At 37.9% G+C, this 20,702-nt stretch overlaps 1 protein-coding gene across 3 annotated transcripts in view; it reads left to right on the plus strand.

Annotated features, from left to right (window-relative positions):
- The first annotated feature begins 201 nt into the window (after positions 1–201).
- The window catches only part of LOC103496866 (nicastrin), a 36,280-nt gene continuing 15,779 nt past the window's right edge, over positions 202–20,702 (plus strand). Inside the window, exons 1-10 of one of the 3 annotated variants that reach the window (XM_008458893.3) lie at positions 202–513; positions 1,524–1,634; positions 1,745–1,859; positions 2,949–3,031; positions 3,173–3,249; positions 13,665–13,742; positions 15,321–15,392; positions 15,511–15,584; positions 15,668–15,800; positions 15,889–15,960. In XM_008458893.3, coding sequence (XP_008457115.1) covers positions 399–513; positions 1,524–1,634; positions 1,745–1,859; positions 2,949–3,031; positions 3,173–3,249; positions 13,665–13,742; positions 15,321–15,392; positions 15,511–15,584; positions 15,668–15,800; positions 15,889–15,960 — 930 coding nt within the window. In that variant the 5' untranslated portion in view covers positions 202–398. The remainder of the gene's footprint in view (positions 514–1,523; positions 1,635–1,744; positions 1,860–2,948; positions 3,032–3,172; positions 3,250–13,664; positions 13,743–15,320; positions 15,393–15,510; positions 15,585–15,667; positions 15,801–15,888; positions 15,961–20,702) is intronic. The other 2 variants (XM_008458895.3, XM_051085491.1) reach the window with 2 other exon arrangements.

Below are 20,702 nucleotides of genomic sequence, written 5' to 3' on the forward strand. Positions count from 1 at the left end.
AACTTTTATTTTTATCGGTAAAATTATGTGGATTTTTTCGATAAGGGATGAATTTAGATTCATATATTTTTTTTAAAGATAAAAAAACTAGTTAAGGTTTGATTCAAGATTTAGATAATTTGTTTGAAACGATAAAAATGATAGAAGTCGGTCTAATTTAGAAAAAGAAGGATAAGTTGGAAAATTTTATTATTTGAGAGAAGGTCGATACTCAATCTACGAAGAAAACAGTTTTACGAGTTCTTTAGAAAATCTGATATTTTGAAAAAAAAGAAAAAAACAAAACAAAACAACCAAAATTTCTCCATGTCCGAAGGTCAATTTTCAGTTTAATTTCCTAACCCGATCGGGGCTCTCTAGTCCGTTTCACCTTCACTGTAAGAGGAGCTGAGGTCCCCATGAACGATCCGACGGACTCCGATTTGATAGAAAGAACACCCAAATCATCATCCATGTCTTCCCAGTTTCTCTACCTCCTTCTGTTTCTTACTTCTCTTCGTCTCTCTTCATCAGGTATGTTCAAAGAGAAATAGCTATCAATTTTTTTTGTTTCAATGTCTTCTTATTGCTCGTTGGATATGAATGCCAATCAGTGTTGACGTCTTGTGTATAAATTACTTCCAATTTCGTATTCTGTATAGTTTATTGGCAGCTAAAGGGTGCATTGTTTGCAGCAATTAGTTGCCGTTTTGATACTTTATATATGCATTTCACCACCGAATGTTTTGTTGTACGTGTTTTGTTTGCTTAAACGCTGGTTTCTCTGCTTCCCTTCAAGTTCTCATTGCATATACATCATATTTTTTTAACCAGTGGAGTTACTATTCCATCCCCACCAAGCTTATTCTATGGTTCATACTCTTCTGATGCCTCTCTGCCGAACTCCCCAAACTATCCTATCATGTGGCAGAAGGTTGGAAGAACATTTTTAGATGTTGCTGTTCCCATTGTATGGTTGATTACTGTTGCTACATCGTTTGGCTGAAATTTCAGTAATATTTCTCAAAAAGAAAAAAAGAAAAGAAAAGAAGAGAAAATTTATGTAATGTCATAGATGCAATTAGTTTTTATTTTATTTTATTTTTTAATCCAATTACACAATCTATTTACTAAACATCTCATACATGTGCAAGTTTGAGAAGGCTTTGGCTTTGATAGACCTAAATGAGTGCTAAGAAGTGGTTTCTTTCTTGAAATAACCGATCCCACTAGCCTTTTGCTCTAATGTTATCTACTAGTAGTCCTTTGGGATCAGTTAAGGTGTGTGAAACTTAGTTGGACTGAGCACATGAATACTAGTTAATTATTTTTACCCCCTTCCTGTGGTTATGTTATTAGGCAGAGCTGGGGTTAAATTGAAAGAAAATAGAAAAGCATGAATGGTGAATAATTATGGGTTTAAGCAAAATTATCTTTTGTTCTATTATAATTTTTCTGTTTTTTTAGCGGGCATCTTTATTTTGGCTACAAAGCATTCAGCATCTATCCTGACATGTTATGATTTTCGATAATGCATTCAATAGATGAACAAAAAATGGAGTCGGTTCCTGATCTTCAAAATTCGATGTACCTAGCAGTTGATGGTTATCCGTGCATTCGGTTACTCAATCTTTCTGGAGAAATTGGCTGTTCAAGTAGGTTTTTTTAACGCTAGATGTAAAAAAATCAATTATCTTTCTAGTGCCAACATTATCCTCAGTGGAATATGGTGGCATCATTCGTGTCTTTTTACTTTGTACCTCAGATCCTGGACGAGAAAAGGTTGTACTTCCGATGATTAACTTCAAGGATGCTGACGAGATATTGGAACCATCTGCAGTTTTAGTTTCAATGGATGCAATCTCTAGTTTCTTTACTAGGTGGGTCTTACATTTTTTATATGTACTCCCTTGTTCATACATATTCTTGTTCCCTTATAAGGATTATTTTCCTAGCCTCGGGTCTAAAACACTTTCCAAACCTCCCAATGGAAAATTAAAGATAAGGGAAGACAACCATTTTTTTTAAAAATTAAAAAAATAAAAAAGAATACAAGTTTTTTTTTTTTTTTAATAAATGAAGAATACAGTCGAGAGAAAATAAAAAACAGGCTAAAAAGAGTAGAATGAGAAAATTAAAAAAAGCACCTGGGTGGTAATGACAAATAAAGCAAATAAAGGGTAGAACTACAAGAAAACACCCCAATTATAACAGATATATTGGGAAGAGTAATCCTCAAAAGTGTTTAAAAGGGAGGATCAAGAAGCTAAACTCAAAAGGATCTGACTGTGAATAAAATTTTTCCTCAAAGATTCGTTGATTTCGTTCCAGCCAAATTTCTAAAAGAATGGCTTTTAAAACATTGATCCAAATAAGCTTAGATGCGATTGGAACAAGTGAAGAAAAAATTTGAGATACATTGTCAGAAATATCTTACCAGAAACATATCTTAAGAAAATGGAGAAGAAAACAAGAGCACTTATGGAAGAAGAAGATATGAACTTTATCTTCCAAAACTGCAAAAAGAAGGAAATAAAACCAGGAATACTCTTTTGGAATTGGAAGAAAAGGTTGGGAGTTGAATAATATCACGTTTCCTTTCCAAGAAAATATCTATGTAAATCAAAGTCTCCTTTGGATTTCTTGTACTAAAATCTATCACCACTTGTGATGACATTCACGTAAAAAATCCTCAATTGTGCTTTTCCTTGCATATTTTGTGAACTGTTTCTTCACTGGGATGATTATATATAATATATATTTTTTAAAAAAATGTATAAAAGCAACAACTTTCATTGAAAAAAATTTAAAAATACAAGGTCATACAAAAAAACAAGTCCACCAAAACGCTCCAACTAAAGGAAGGGGCTCCAACTAAGTGAATAAATGATCTCCCTCCACCTTCTTCTTTGCTTATTTGAATTGGACGAAAACTATCTACTCAGATAGAATTCATATATCTATTTCAGACTACAGGACGATTCTCATTTTGCAAATAATGTTGGTGGTGTTTTAATCGAACCAGGAACTGGAATACAAAATAGAACCGAAGGTAAAGTTTATTTGCCTATTCAAATTCTTTCCCCTTCATTTTGTTTTTTTTCTGTTCTCTCTCTCTCTGTTAATTGTGTGGTAACTGGTAATTCATGCATGCACATCAACTACTGATGTGGTCATTTATCTTTCCTTGCAGGATTTTCTCCGGCCCAAAAGTTTCCACAAGCTAAATTTGCTCCTTATAAGAAAAATGACTATGAATGGAACCCAATTGTATGTTTGAATATTCATACAAAATTCTCAGATTTTTGTAGGAATGGTCAACTTTTAGAAGCTTTTGACTGCAAAACTCTTATATTGTTCTCATTTGTAAAGCATAGCATCGAACTATGAATCAAAGTCACTGTTATCATATGGCTGGTATGATATCAAACAATGGTTCATAGTTTGATGATATTAAACTCGATAGAATCTGGTAAGAGTTTGTTCGCCCAAGCAATTGTTGAGGTAGACATGTGGTGAAAATTAGAGCTACTACTGAAAATCAGTTACTTTTCCCACTAAATGTGCAAGACTTTTTGGCTTTTTGGAAAGATCCTCTTTCTTTCACAAAACTTGATCAGACTTGGAGAATGATAAGTTTTATTAACTAGTGGATAAAGCTGGCGTTGTACTCAATTGAGGTAAGAGTTCTATTAACAGTCAGATTGCTGATGTTGATATTGCATCAAACATCCTAAAATGATTCTCTTCTTTGTCTCTCCACAATCTTTCCTCTCCTGCCCTTTCCCTCCCCAACCAGAGCTTCACCCTACCTCTTCCTCATGATGAATCAAACTTTCATTTGTGCTACAACCATAGATTGACATGAGGTGGTGGAGATGGAGCCAAACCATAGGGGAAGTAATGTTTGTCTAACTAGCAATATTCCAGATAACAGTCAAAGGGTGAGGGGTCGAGAAACCCCCCTCCAAAACAAAAAACTAAACAATAAGCACCTCCTAGTTGTCAATAATCATGAGAAGGGTGTAATTACAAAATAACTTTGTGTAGTTTGTACACCACCAAGAGGTTGTGTGCTGTACAAGAGCCCAAAAAGAATAAAAAAAACTAAGCTTATCATCGAACACCCCACTATTTCTTTTATTACAGAGATGCCACAAGCGAGAACGGGTTACACAACTCCATAAAACTTTTCCTTTTCCCCAAAAGCTGCCCCCATACAAACCCTCCATCATCCATTCATCGACTCACAATGGGAGACATCCATCCAACCAAAAGGTCTCAGCTGGGTTTTTGGAAAAACAGCCGCAAGCAATGTTTTTCAGATTTTGGCAGGGCCAAAGCTGGAAAAGAATCAACAAATCCTGGGAGTAATGGGGTGAAAGCTGTGCTGACTAATTTGTGGTTTGAAAGAAATCAGAGGTCTTCCATGGTAAGGAAACTCCTTGGTTTACTAGATTTGAAGCAGCTCGATTGAATGCGTTCCTTTGGACCTCTCTCTCCAAGGCTTTTGCTGATTATTCAAGTCAAGATATTAGTTTAAACTGGGGTGCTCTCATCTCCATGAATTAAATTGTTGACAGCAACAGTGGATAAGATGGCTCTCTTCCTGTATTACACTTCATAGTCTTGTTTTGTTTTTTTTTAATATTCTTGGCGATGATTGTTATTTTTAAGTCTTGATTAAGTTATTGTATGTTTCTTTTGGGAAGTGATGATGGTGCTAAGGGGGTGTCAAACCTAGTTTTGATGTTCGTGTACCTCCTGATCCGTAGCTTTATGTTTGTTGTTTCATTGTACTTTGAGCATTATTCTCCTATCATTATCTTAATGAAGAGGCTTGTTTCTTGTTAAAAAAAAATTGTATTCCACCATTTGGACGTGAACTCGCATTGTAAAAAAAGGTGACCTAAAGTCTCAACGTCCTTCTGGCAAAGCGGGCACATGGAGAGGGAAAGACTCCAATTAGGAAACTTCCTTTAGAGCTTTTCCTGGGTGTTGAGACTTCCATTGTACTTTGAGCATTAGTCTCAAATCATTATCTTTTTATTTTTGAAAAGGAAACTGGCCTTTTTATTAAATAGATACACAATAATAAAGAGACAAAGCTCGATGATATACAAAGAGCAATAAACCTAAGGACAATAGGTGCATCTGGATATCTCAACTAGGTTGACAACCTCCTAGCACCCTCATTATGTCCATAAACTACAACTTACTACAACTTAAACTTATAGCATCCTTACCACATCCAGGTAAATAAAGTATAAAACCAAAACAAAATAAATAGTCCAAGTGGGGCTACACAGCCAATACCACACAGTGAACCTCATATCATTATCTTAATGAAGAGGCTTGTTCCTTTAACAAGGTGATCTAAAGTCTTAGTCTCCTTCTGGCAAAATGGGCACATGGAAAGGGAAAGACTCCAATTAGGAAACTTCCTTTGAAGCTTTTCCTACTTTATAGGCGAGGGAAATGAAAAACTTCGTTTTTCTAGGATTTTTTGGATTCCAAGTAAGATAGAGGAAGATTAACTTTAGTAGCCCCCTTGGTCAACTTTAGGAAAGTAGACTTGATAGAAAATTGACCTGAAGCTTCCCACTTCCACCGTAAGCTGTCTCTTGCTCTATTCACCACCTAGTGAGCAGCTAAGCAAGAGCAATATAATTGCCAATATCTTTATCAAACAATCTCCTTCTCAACCCCAGATCCCAAGCTTGATTAAATCAACCCAACAATCTGCCACCACAGTATTCTTTTTTGAGGAAATAATGTAGATGTCAAGGTACAAGGAAGCAAGAGGCTGGGCTGCACACCATCTATCCTCCCAAAACTTTTCGTGTCTTCCTTCACGCATCACAAAATCAACAAAGGTGAAAAAATGCTTTGTTTTAGAATACCATTCCATAACCTGAAGCTGCCTCTGTCTTTAAGCTTTATAGGACTTCACCCATGCTCCTCCATGCCGTAAATAGCTCTAATAACTTTCCTCCACAAGACATTTTCTTCATGACAAAACCTCCAAAGCCACTTCATAACCCACCACGGAAATCGTTGGGAGAGAGATCCACTTCCAGCTGACAAGATGGCAGGCCAGTTTATCAGATCCACCACCCCAAACGAAGTCACGAATAAGCTTTACCTTGCTGATATATATATTTATATATATATATATATAAATTTCTCTGTTTCTTATATTTTTAAAAATGGAGAACAATGTTCCAGATGCTCCCCTTAGCTTCATAGACTGCTTTAATTTTCTGTTAGAAGCTCCCCTTAGCTTCTTTTAGAAACCCAAAAGTCATAATGCAGTTTTTTTTACAAGTCAAAGTCTGTTGCTTGATTTAATTGGTTTGAGCTTTCATGTGTTCGGGCTTATTCTTGGTGCTCTCTTTCCAAGTCTTTTGCAAGATTCTTTATTCAAAGTTTATGTTTATTCTGGAATGTTGTTTTGTGATTAGTTCTTATGCTCATTGGTCGAAAGTTTTATAGTGGTCATCTCATTTCGTTATTTCAATAATAAGCATATGCCCCCCACCGCGAGAAGAAAAAAGAAACAGAAATGGCTCTAGATAGAACCAACTACTTGGTATAGAATGTTGTACAGTTGGGTTATTTTGAAAGAGTTAGAATACGTGCTCAAACCCGTGTAATATTGGCCAAGGTACTTGCTAATATGTTTGAACTTGATCTCCCTACACCATTTGAAAGATCTTTTTGAAAAGGAGACAGCCGATTTATTGAAAAACAATGCAACAAGAGCTCACAGTATAAGAGGATTATACAAAAGAAAACAAAACAAACCCAAAACAAGGATCAGGAGGTGCACTGGGCATCTTAACTAGGTTGACATCCCTTTATCACCCTCATCACATCCTATTGAAAGCAATTAACAACAACCCGAGACTTACGTGGAAACCCGAGAACCGGGAGAAAAACCACGATACTTTAGTTTTTATTATTTTTCTTATAAACAAAATACAATAGGTACAAAGGGAGAATAAATAGAGTACAATAGGAATAAGAAAGGAAAAGATCTAGGAAATATTTAGGAAATAAAATCTTATATTTTATTCTTTCCAAAAGTACTCTAGGGCAAAGCCCTTCTAATTCTAACACTCCCCCTTAAGTTGGGAGGTAAATATCAATGAGTCCCAACTTGCTAACGCAAAGGTCGAAGTGTGGTCTGAGAAGCCCCTTGGTAAGAACATCAGCAATCTGTTGGCTTGAAGGAATGCATATGCTTCCACTGTCAAGTCTTTCTTTGATGAAATGCCGATCAATCTCAACATGTTTAGTTCTATCATGTTGAACTGGGTTGTTAGCAATACTAATAGCGGCTTTATTATCACAAGAAAGCTTCAATGTTGTCTCACATTCCTGATGAAGATCTGACAAGACTTTCTGGAGCCAAATTTCCTCACATATTCCCAGACTCATAGCTCTGTATTCAGCCTCAGCACTGCTCCTGGCCACAACACTTTGCTTCTTACTCCTCCAAGTTACAAGATTGCCCCAAACAAAGGTACAATAACCGGAGGTAGACTTTCTATCAATAACAGATCCTGCCCAATCTGAGTCAGTATATGCCTCAATGGTCTTTCTATTTGTTTTTCTAAACATCAACCCTTTACCAGGTGTATTTTTCAAGTATCTCAGGATTCTGTTAACAACTTCCATATGTTTCTCATAGGCAGCCTGCATAAACTGGCTGACAACACTCACAGCAAAGGAAATATCAGGACGAGTATGGGATAAGTAAATTAATTTACCTACAAGGCGCTGATATTGTTCTTTATCAACTGGAACTTGATCATCAGAGTTTCCTAGTTTACAGTTGAATTCAATAGGAGTATCAGCAGGACGACATCCCAACATACCTGTCTCGGTTAGCAAATCAAGGGTGTATTTTCTCTGAGACACGGAAATACCTTCTTTTGATCTAGCCACCTCTATTCCAAGGAAATATTTCAGATTTCCCAAATCTTTGATTTCAAATTCATCACCCATTCTCTGCTTTAGTTGACTGATTTCTGTTTGATCATCTCCAGTCAAAACAATGTCATCCACATACACTATTAGAATAGCAATCTTTCTTGTCTTGGAAGTCTTTGTAAATAAAGTATGGTCAGAGTGCCCTTGACTGTACCCTTGGGACTTGACAAAGGTAGTGAATCTGTCAAACCATGCTCTCGGAGACTGTTTCAGACCATATAGAGATTTTTGGAGTTTACACACCTGCTGACCAAATTGGGCTTCAAATCTTGGTAGGGGGCTCATGTAGACTTCCTCCACAAGGTCTCCATTCAAAAAAGCATTCTTAACATCCAGCTGGTATAGAGACCAATCTTTGTTCACAGCAACAGATAGCAGGACTCTAACAGTATTCAATTTAGCAACTGGAGAAAAAGTTTTTGAATAGTCAATACCATAGGTTTGAGTGAATCCCTTTGCCACTAACCTTTCCTTGTGTCTATCAAGCGTACCATCTGCTTTGTATTTGAGAGAGAATACCCATTTGCATCCTACAGTTTTATGTCTCTTGGGTAGAGCACAGATCTCCCAAATTCTATTCTTTTCGAGAGCCTTCATCTCTTCCATAACAGCATTCTTCCATTCAGGACACTCTAGAGCAGTGTAGATATTTTTCGGTATTATGGTAGAGTAAAGGCTTGCTGTAAACCCTCTAAACTGTGGAGAGAGATTATCATAGGAAACATAGTTGCAAATGGGATGTTTAGTGCATGATCTGGTACCTTTTCTCAATGCAATTGGAATGTCAAGAGAGAGATCATACTCATCAAGTTTCCTTGTATGACCCTGTTCAGCTTCATCGTTACTGGTTTCTATTCTAACCTCAGTCTCATCATCACGGTTCTTTTCTTCCATATTTTCAAAAACAGCAACATCAGACTTGTCATTCTCACTCATTGTATTATTAGTACAAGGTTTTGTAGGGTTTTCCATACCTTGGTCTCGAGGAGGTTCGAAATCTTGGACTGGAGCCGGCGGTTGACTAGTAGGGGACCCAACTTCCTTTCTGAGATTCCTCCTATAATATGTTTTCCAGGGAACTTGGTTTGTGGGTAAGATTATGGAATGAGGATCAATGTCAGACACGGTAATAGGAGTAGGTTCAACAAATTCAAAGGTGCTGTTAGACTCTTCACTCACATTCTCCCCCTGAAGATGGTTAACGGGAAAGTAGGGTCGGTTTTCACAGAAAGTAACGTCCATAGTGACAAAGTATTTCCTAGACGGCGGGTGAAAACATTTATAACCGCGTTGGTGAAGGGGATACCCAACAAACACACAGGCCTGAGCCCGAGGGGTCAATTTGGTCTGATTAGGGCCGAAATTATGGACATAGGCGGTGCACCCAAACACACGAAGAGGAACCTCAGAAACAAGACGAGTAGAGGGGTAAGACTCCTTAAGACAATCTAAGGGAGTCTGAAGGTGGAGGATACGAGAAGGCATTCTATTGATTAAGTGAGCGGCTGTAAGAATAGCATCTCCCCACAGGTATGATGGAAGGAAAGTGGAAAACATAAGTGAACGGGCTACTTCCACAAGGTGTCGGTTTTTTCGTTCGGCCACTCCATTTTGTTGAGGAGTGTAGGCACATGAGGTTTGGTGAACAATCCCCTTGGAGGCTAGAAATTCACTAAGGTTATGGTTTTGGAATTCCCGACCATTATCACTTCGAAGAATTGCAATTTTTGTATGAAATTGTGTTTTGATAGTATGATAGAAGTTTTGGAAAATGGATGGAACCTCGGATTTATCTGTGATAAGGTAGACCCAGGTAAGACGGGTATGGTCATCAATGAAAGTTACAAACCACCGCTTTCCCGAGGAGGTGGTGACCTTGGAAGGACCCCAAACGTCACTTGGATGAAGTTAAATGGTTGTGTAGGTTTATATGGTTGTGAGGGAAAAGAGACTCGATGTTGTTTAGCCCGGATACACACATCACAAGATAGAGAAGAGACATCAAGTTTAGAAAAAAGGTGGGGAAATAAATATTGCATATATGTAAAGTTTGGGTGGCCCAGTCGAAAATGCCACAACATACAGTCTTGTTCAGAAGTGCTAAAGTAGGATGATAGTAAACTAAACCCTAGACAAACTACTACATGAGGTATCATCATCAAGGATGTAAAGTCCGCTGCTATGTCGGGCAGTGCCAAACGTCCTCCCCGAGCTCATGTCCTGAAAATAAACCGATTCAGGTAAGAAGATAGCTTTACAATGCAACTCACGAGTGATCTTGCTTATAGATAACAAATTGTAAGACAGTTTAGGGACATGTAAAACATTCTGGAGAGCAAAACCGTCAAAGGGAACTATTTGTCCTTTGCCAGCGATCGGAGCTAGAGAGCCATCGGCTATTCGGATTTTTTCATTACCGGCACACGAGGCATATGAGATAAAGTGTTCCGAAGAACCTGTCAAGTGATCTGTAGCCCTTGAGTCTAAGATCCAGGGATTCTTCCTATCAACGCTAATAAGCCCAAGGGACTGAGCCGTACCTAACTAAGCAATGACACCCAGAGTCGGAGTCTTGGTCTGGCTCGCAGTAGGATCAGTTGATTGAGAAGTGCTAGCAGGTGTAGTCTCACTAATGTAGGCACGTCCTGAGTTCTGTTTCTCATTGGAGGACCGTTTCTTACCTCCTGGGGGACAACCGTGGAGTTTCCAACACTGATCCTTGGTGTGCCATTGTTTCTTGCAGTGCTCACACACAGGAATTGACTTCCCATTATTTTTGTCACTATCATGATTTGAGGACCGAGCGCTAAAGGCAGCGGAGTCAATGGTAGGGGTAGTCAATACACCCATGGCATTAGTGCGATCCTCTTCCAGGCGGACTTCAAAACAAACTTCCATTAGGGAGGGAAGAGGTCTTTGTCCGAGTATACGACCACAAACATTATCAAATTTGGTATTAAGTCCTACAAGGAAGTCATAAACACGGTCAGCCTCTTCAAGTTTAGCATATTGTGTACTGTCATTTGGTGTGTCCCAAACTGTCTCTCTGCACAAATCCATCTCTTGCCAGAGGAGAGAGAGCTTGTTAAAATAGGTAGTTACGTCCAGGGTCCCTTGTTTGCAATTATGGACCTGTTTTCGCAGTGTATATAACCGAGAGGAATTCTGTCGTTTCGAGTAAAGGGTCTGAGTTGTATCCCACAAATCTTTTGCTGTGGCTGCATATAGTAGAGGCTTGCCGATCTGTGGTTCCATACTATTAATCAGCATGGACCGAATAAGTGAGTCCTCTCCTTTCCAGAGTCGTTCCAAGGCGCCTTCTGGTGAAGGACGTACAGTCTCTCCAGTTAAGAAGTCGAACTGGTGTCGACCTTTGAGGAACATCTTTATTGATTGGGACCAAGAAAAATAATTTTGACCATTTAATTTTTCACCTGAAAAATTCCCCAAAGAGCCAGTTATATAATTTGACTGTAAATTAGGGAACGAAGTTACCGAGTTCTTGGAATACATCGGCAACTCGGTTGGTTTGGAATGCGTCGAAGATTCGCCCGCTTCAATGTCCGATCTGTTCTGGGGTTGATCAATTCCATTACCCGAAAACAGCGGTTGCTGTAAAGAGTCAACGTACAGCTGCTACTTACTGTACTGATTTGACAGATTTACGGTTGAGGGTTGCTGTCCGGAGCTCATAGGCGGCGCATGAGGATGCAGATGATCGGAAGGGTTTGACGGTTGGACATCCGACGGCGCGTAGAAGTGAACGGGATGGGCGGGTGACGTGAAACGGCGGCGGCGCGTGGGCCCACGCGTCGGACACGAGCGGCGCGTGAATCATCTTCTGGTCAGATGGCGGCGCGTATGGTTGCGGAACCACTCCCGTTGGGTAGATCGGCGGTTTCTGTAGGTTCTGGAGCAGTTTCTCCATGGCGGCGGCAGTGACGGGTTCAGTTTCGATCTGGGTTTCTCCTAGGTTATTTTCTAGGGTTTCGTTATTGCTTTGCTCTGATACCATATTGAAAGCAATTAACAACAACCCGAGACTTACGTAGAAACCCGAGAATCGGGAGAAAAACCACGATACTTTAGTTTTTATTATTTTTCTTATAAACAAAACACAATAGGTACAAAGGGAGAATAAATAGAGTACAATAGGAATAAGAAAGGAAAAGATCTAGGAAATATTTAGGAAATAAAATCTTATATTTTATTCTTTCCAAAAGTACTCTAGGGCAAAGCCCTACTAATTCTAACACATCCAAACATAATAAAACACCAAACAACAATTAAATTCTAAGTGAGGGCTAACCACAATCAACAGATCTAAAAAAGAAACATGGGAACAAATTCTAAGAAGATTGGGAATAAAGATACAGTCAAACAAAGAAGAAGCTGCAAATGGAAGAAGCATAAGAGGTCGTGGCCCAAACTGAATCATTAATTTAGGCGGAAAGATGAAAGCCTGCTAATTTAGTAAGATATCTTGCATTGAGAAGTCTTTAAATTGTTTACATAGAGAGCACCACGAGGAGGCATTCAGCCGTGAGAACTCATATCTATCAAACCATGAGGAAACTTTATTGTGAAAGACCCATTGATTTCTCTCAAGCCACGGTTCCACCAAAATTGCCTTGACAGCATTGTTTCAAAGCAAGAAGCACTTTTTTCCATAACCGGGCCAATAAGTAACTTTCTAAAATTGTCTTGCAATCTTTGTCAAGAGCCCAGCTGAGATTAAAGGTGTGAAAGGGTTCACTCCAACACTTGGCAGCATAAACACATTCAAACAGTATGTGCTGTACATCCTCATGAAATGTGAGACAGAATGGGCATATATGTGGCGAAAATATATTGAGAGGGTAGTTTCTTTTGCATAACTGAAGCACAATTTAAACTCCCAAATAACATAATCCATAGGGCTATATTCACCCTCCTTGGACTTTTAGATTTTCAAGGGCATTTTTCCAGCTGCAGATCCATCTGAGAGGCAAGAGTTAAGTGTTTTGATTGTAACTTTACTGTAAAAACCCCATGAGATTCCAGTGGCCAGCTTCTTTGTCCTCTAAATTGCATAGTCTTATCCTGTCCGGAAGTGTGGAGAGGGGTTGTGCCATTTGGTCCTTGATAAGGTTTTATGTTTCTCTTTGACTTTCGGTGTTGAAGACCTTTTGTAAATATCCTCTAGGTAGTATCTTACCTAATTGGAAACCCTTTCTTTAGAGGGATTTTGTGGACTTGGTTTTTGTTGCCCGTATATTCTTTCATTTTTTTTTTCTCAATGAAAGAAAATAAAGGGTTCCTCTTGAAATTAGACGTTAAAGAAAATCTCTCAAAAATTGGTTGGGTTTTGTTGAGTAACTCTTTAAACTCAAAGGGCAAATGCACATGGAAATTTCTTGTTTTAAGAAGCATTGGAAGGTGGCTAGGTTTAGTGCATTTTATGGGTTTCCTGCCCCTGGCCCTTAATCGGTTATTTTGATTAGTAGTACAGTTTCATTCTTTTGGATGAAGGCTTGTTTGTGTAGTTAGTGGTGGAACTTGGGACTTCTTTTCCTGCTTCTTTTATGCCCTTGTACATTCTTCATTTTTCACTGTGACAACATGTTTTCTTTTTAATTTTTTTACGCCACTGGCTTTCATTTCTATTTGGCTCGAAAATCTTGACATCTAACAATTTGCACTTGCAGGGATCTGGAATTATGTGGAATCGATATAACTTTCCTGTTTTCTTAATATCTGAGAGCAGCATTTCGTCTATACAAGAAGTAATTCTGATTCTTAATCGCTTAAAACTTTCAGTTCTAAGTTGTTTCAATTACTATACAACAGTTTGGCTCAGTTGCTATATGCTTCTCTCTAGAATTGAATTTTAATTTTGATTTTTCTAAATGGTACATCTTAGATGTTCTTTAACGATGCACATGCCTTCTTTGTCATTAGAATAAGGTCGTGTTGTGCTTTTATAATTCTTATAAAATGTTACCAAAATGACTTTGCATCATCTTTCTTACTATGAAATCATCTTGTTTCTGATTTCTTGGTTTGGTTAGGGAGCTTGGTGTCTTTTTCCTTTGGTTTTTGTTGTTTTTTGTTCAATAGAGAAACGATGGAGGTTGTCTTTATGTGTCTTACTTGATGAGTAAGAGTTCAGTTTTAGGTTGAGGAGAAGGGGTAGTCATGTTTGGTATCCTAATCCTCTTGAGGGTATTTCTTGTAAATCTTTTTTACGGTTGTTGCTGGATCCTTCTCCCGCTATCAAGTCGGTCTTTGATGTGCTTTGGAGGGTTAAAGGTCCCTAAATAAGTTAAGTTCTGTACTTGGCTGTGTGAACTCTCTGGATAAGCTTTTGAGGAAGATGTCTACGCTTATGGGGTATTTTTGTTCTATTTTTTGCTGGAAGACCTGGAAGTTGTCCGTTTACATGAGTGGTGTCCAATTGTTTCTTTCAAGATTTGATCTCGAGTTTGCTTGCTAGAGAGATTCTTGGGAGACGATCAAGGAGTTCCTTCTCCATATGCCTTTCAAAGAGAAGCTTGATCTTTATTGTGGGATATGTAGAGGCAAAGAAACAACAGAGTGTAAAGGTGTGGAGAGGGACCATGGTGATGTTTGATCCTTGGTGAGGTTCCATGTTTCTCTTTGGGATTCTGTTTTGAAGACTTATTGCGATTGTCCTCTAGGTAGTATCTTATCTAGTGGAAACCCTCTCTTTAGACGGTATTGTGGACTTGGTGTTTGTGGCCCTTGTATTCTTTCATTTTTTTTTGACGAAAGTAGTTGTTTTTATTAGGAAAAAGAACCTACTCTTACAGATTATGATTCTATGTTGATTTATGGGCTCCCGTAGCTTTATTTTGCTTGATTGGAGGCCCTTCTTTTAGGTAGCGTCCTCTTTTTGGGACTTTTCTTCCTTTTTTTTTTCTTTTTTATTGTTTACTATTACTATTATTATCATTTGAAGTGTGGTTATTGATCACAAAGCTGTCTTTTTTAAGTATGGTTATTGATCACAAAGCTGAAACACAGTATGATAACAACCCAAAGCAAAAAGTAGAAATGTTTATGAACAAGTGCATGTGACCATAGTGTGGAAATTCATTGATGTTTTGCAATTTTGTTTTCATACTGAACAAAAAGAGGATACATTTAGTTTATATCTTTTTGAAGCTACAAGACTTACGGCGGTATAAACAATGTCATCATTTTTGACATCTGGTTGCTGTTTCTTTTGTAATTGACCATAAGTTTGATCCATTTAAATGCTTTCATGCTTAATATCAATTATGTGAATAACTATGACTAAAATAATTTATTCTGTTGCGTAAACTTACCACTTAATGCAGGCTGCTTCAAAAAATGTGAAGAGTAAGAAAGATTACGTATCTAATGTTGCTGAATTTGATCTGGTGATGCAGGTACTTAGTTTTGGTGTTGCATTATGATTACGTTTCAGTGCTTTTATATCTTAAATGTGTTATTTATTTACTCACAGTTTGCAAGGTCTGTGTGATTGATTTTTTCCCCTTTCCCTAGACAACTAAGGCTGGAACTCATAGTTCAATGTCTTGTTTGAAAGAAGAAACATGCCTTCCATTAGGTGGATACAGGTTACGTTTTTTTTAAATCTTTCTGTCTCCACATAATTTTGCACTGTGTTTATTTTTATTAAAAGAGATCAGTATCGTTACAGTGTTTGGTCATCACTTCCCCCAATCAACACTTCTTCCTCAGATCAGTCTAAGCCTGTCATTCTCACGGTAGCTTCCATGGATTCGGCCTCTTTCTTCCGTGATAAAAGCATTGGTGCAGACTCCCCCATCTCTGTATGATTTATTTCTAGCAAGTATATCAGTCATAACTCTTACCTTGTTTGTCCTGCTACCCGTTAAAGTTGTTTTTGGTGCATTTTAGGGCCTGATTGCGTTGCTGGCTGCAGTTGATGCACTTTCCCATGTTGATGGGTTGGACGATCTTCATAAACAGGTTCAAATTGAAGCTGTTTTCTTTGTATATAATTGCATTTTCTTTATAATAAGAGCTTGCTAACTTTAATGGAAATATTCTATAGTTTCTTTGATCTGCTTAGTTGCATTTTAGACTGAGTTAACCTTAATTCTTCCCCTGTGATAGAGGATCAAACCAGGTTACGACCTCTCTAAATTAATATGGTAATTGCAAAAAATCACTTTCTTGTTTGAAACATGTTTCTTTTTAGGTTTTTTTTGTAATGAAATTCATAAAAGCATTCATATAGAACATATAGAAAAGGAGGAACAATGGTCCAATTCTAATCTAACAGCAAATTGGTTATTACCATGTGTGTACCAACTGCAACAAAGATCCCATACTGACAACCATTTGTAGTAATGCGACCTTTCCTGAGCGAGTTTTAGTCTACATATATCTCAATTGTGTGTTTGATCTAGGGACGTTGGAAAAACAATGGTCACATCCTTAATAATGAAACTTATGTTTCCTTATGGTAAAAAAGGGCCACACTTTTTTGTATGTTCCCTTAGATCTTTAGGGTCTTTGATAGTGAAAATTATACTCCTTATAAAAAAATGGTCACATTCTTCGTGTGTTTCCTTAGATCATTGGTGTCAACCTTGACGTGTGTGTAATGGTTGCATCTTTGATTATGAAAGCTGTGTTTCTCTTAGAAAAAAACCATTTTCCAAAAATAGTCTCGGCCCCTTCTTTACAAGGGCTGCCAAGAGAATCTGCTGGGCATTTAAGTTGAAGGATTCTTCAAAAACCCAAGCAACATCGAAGAGGGAGAATGATTTCCATCAACACCTAGCAGAGTAGGAACAAGTGAAAACTAAATGCTGGAAATCTTCCCTTTCTTTCATACACGGGGAAATGGAGGGTGAAATCCAACTATTTGGTACCTTCCTTTGTACAACCGAATAACAAATTAGATGCCCAAAAATCAAAACCCATACAAGTGTGTTGGCTCTACTTGACAATTCCATCAGCCCATAGATACATAAGGACCAAGAAGAAAAAGAATGGTGCAGCAAAAGATCCGTTGGGTAAGAGAGCAATTCTAAAGGAACTTTGGGAAAAAGAAACTAAGAGGCAGAGTAATTTTTCACAAAAGGAAACGAATCTCATTTATTATACAAATGAGGCAGAGCTCAAAGGACAAGAGGATTATACAGTGAGCAAATAAAGAACTAGGGATCAATAGACGCACCTGGACATCTCAACTAGGTTGATACCCCTTAGTGTCCCCATCATATATGAAAAATAGACAAGTGAAATGACATAGAGCTAGTAAAAGTGGTCCAAAACATAAGACCCTTACATCAGTAGCCTATCATTGACAAGAGACTAAAAGACAAATCTAAACGGGGCAAAAACAGGGCCCTTGCCTAACTCTCCTTAGCTGGACTCAAAATCACTAAACAATAAAAGCTTTCCAGTTGAGATGAATGTTCTTGGTGGAGTAATCCTGAAATCCTTTGATCATGGAGCACCGTGATGAAGCATTTAAATAGGCATACTCAAATCGGTCGGACCATATTGAAGCTGTATTGTGGAAAACACGTTGATTTCTTTCAAACCATATTTCTACTAGTAAGCCCGGACTGCATTGCACCATAAAATTGATGAGGTTTTCTTTAAATTTGGGCCAGAGATAATTTACGGCACATTACCACTAAAGCTGCCATAAAAAGTGAAATAAAAAATTTGCAGCAGCCTATACCAACAATTCACTGCATAAGGACACTCGAAAAAAAGGTGTTGAAGGTCTTCTTGATTCATACAACATAGATCGCACATATGAGGAGATTGACAATGAGAGGAAAGCTTTTTTTTGCAATGAAGAGGCACAATTTAAATTCCCAAGAAGCATAATCCTCACGGATATATCGACTCTTCTAGGGCTCTTAGTTTTCCAAAGCCCCTTGTATAAAGAAACATCAATTGGAGAAGCAAGTGATAGATCAGTAACCGAACTTTCTTATCTGGGATAGAGTTTACCATTTTCCCATTTAAAGAAATCATCAGTGATTGAAAGTTACCAACCTCCTCCTCTTTCAATACTCTACTAAAGTAAATCGTATAGGAACTAGTTTGGCTATCCTAGTGCTCGGAAATTGACCCTTTATGCAAGAGGAAAATACGAGATAATCTAGGGAATTTGCTGTTTAGGGGAATATTATCCTCCAATCTTGCGCCATTCTCTTGAAATACTATTCCACGGGCGTCTCAAACTCAAATTCTCCTTCCCGGTAGTGTGCCAACAAAAGGGATGGATACCGTGAATACTTTTAACTACTTTGCACCACAAAGCTTTCTGTTCTTACATGAATCTCATCCCCATTTTGATAAAAGAGCCATATTTCTTATTCTCAAATCACTTAGGCCGAGGCCCCCATCCCTTTGGCTTTTGGTGATTTTAGACCATTTAGCTAAGTGGTTCAACTTTCCTCTGTTATTACCTTCTCAGAAAATTTTTCTCATTATTTTCTCCAAAATATTAGAAACGAAAATTGGCATGAGGAGAGTTGACATGTAGTAAGTAGGGAGATTGGAAAGGGCTGATTTGCATAGTGTGATTCGTCCACCACGAGATAAGTTGTATCTTCTCCACTTACTTAGTTTACCTTGAATTTTATCTATAATGGACTGCTATAAGGAGCTTTTTGGGTAGCCTCCAAGTGGTAAATCAAGGTACATTAAGGGAAGCTTTTCTATCTTACATCTGTGAGTCTTGAGGCTGTTTCAGTGATCATTCTTTTTTTTTAAAAGGAGATGCACTTCTTTATTAATGATAAAATCTCAAAGTACAAGAGGTATGTACAATAAGAATAATAACGAAGCATAACGAGTGAAAAGCTAGGGGATCAAAAGGTGCACTCAGGCATCTCAACTAGGTTAACACCTCCTTAGCACCAAAACATTCTGTCCCAAAAATAAGACTGAACAAAACAGAGAAAATAAATGATAAAACATTAATGAGTCCAGCAATAGTACACAGGCCGGGACTGGGAAATGCTAAAATTGAAAAAGAGACAGAAACAAAACTGCTACAGATGCTGAGAGATACAAGACTGAGGCTGGTTCCAAAACAGGGCAAGGATTAAGGGGCTGGTTGGGAGAGGAACGCTGCCCAGTTGAGACAAATATCTTGAATAGAGTAAGCCCCAAAATCCTTGTTTAAGGAAACCCAAGCTGCTGCATTTACCCTTCGTTGCTGATAAACAAGAGTTGTCCTCTGTAACCGGAGCAACCTGGGACAACCGGTGGGTCTCTAACGCTAGTTGTGATTGAGATGTAATCTTTCTATTAAAGGGAGCAAAGGGGCTTCTGAGTGAGTTTGGCATGAACCTCGATGGAAGAAGAAAAATCAAACTTGAAGCTTTATGAATCACAATCTCTTTCTTTGTCTTTCTTAACTTGATTTAATCGGATGATATCTACTGGATTGGTAAAATCATACATAATAAGTCTCCTCTTACTTTGTTTGGTGGATCTAAAGATGAAATATCTCCAAAATTTAGAAAGATTTTTCCCCTTTTTTCATCAGCAATTTCAATGGATGTAGGAATAAATCCACATAAATTCTCCTTTACTTGAATTTTAGCCTTTGAGACGTTAAGGAAGTTTAGTGTTTTGGTTGCAATCCTCCAAAGTGAGCGCCGATTACTTCAAAGATTTGTCTGCACCAATAATTAAGCGGTAGATTTCTAATTGATATCCATCAACCGTAACTGTTTGAGTAAAGTGGTCTATTGTGGACACATTTATTCCATTTTTTGGAGTTCAAATATAAGGCTTCAAATATAAGGCTGCAAACTCTTGCCATTTACCTAAGTTCTCTATAAACTCGTTTAAAGGTCCTCTCTCCATTTCAACCTGAGCATTTTCTGCAAATAAGAGTTCAGTGATAACATTTGAGTCCAAGTTGAGAAGGATACCAGGATTTTGTTAGGACTCCTTCCCCTGCACTCAGAAAATCCCAAACAATGCTAGAGAAACAGAGTCAGTACTCTATGGATATATATATATATTTATATATATATTGCAATCAAACCAAATAATGTTCACAATGTAATTCCATAAAAAAGGAAAATAAGAACAACAAGATACTAACAAGGAAAACTAATAAAAGACTCCCCTAGCAATCCTCAAAAACATTCCTTAAGTACCCCAATTCCCCTGGTGGGTCCCTCAAAGGATATTCCTTTCATTTATCCTTATTGGCCATGCTGTCATCTTGAATATTTACCTTTTTACCCCTGCGTCTGGAGGTATGGATAATAGGAGGTCTAACAGATTTATACTCAATTTTAGATTTGAATCTGCCCAGTAGCTTGCCAAAAGATTTTCATCATTGCTTTTCACCACCTGAGGGAATGAGGAATGATCTACCTACAGTATGAGGCCATACAAGGCATCACAAAACCCATCTACTATTACATATGAATGTGGATAATTCGGTCCTTCCATCTTCAACTTTCTCTTTTTATAGAAGTAAGCATCTTCAGGTCTGTGGTTTATTTCTGATAAAGCTTCATGAAACCAAGTGAGCTGAGGGGTCGATAACGGTAGGGCTATTCTGGCTTCGACGTCATCTACCTGAAATCTTTCTTGTACTAGATGCAGAAAAACAAATTTTCAATTTTGCAACTTTGGACTTCCATTTCCATCTTTGAATTCGGACAAATTGTAAACTGAAAAATCGTTGGGATAGTGAACTGTCTTGTGCT

The sequence above is a fragment of the Cucumis melo genome, chromosome 6 (genome assembly GCF_025177605.1).
Source record: "Cucumis melo cultivar AY chromosome 6, USDA_Cmelo_AY_1.0, whole genome shotgun sequence".
Taxonomy (NCBI): Eukaryota; Viridiplantae; Streptophyta; class Magnoliopsida; order Cucurbitales; family Cucurbitaceae; genus Cucumis; species Cucumis melo.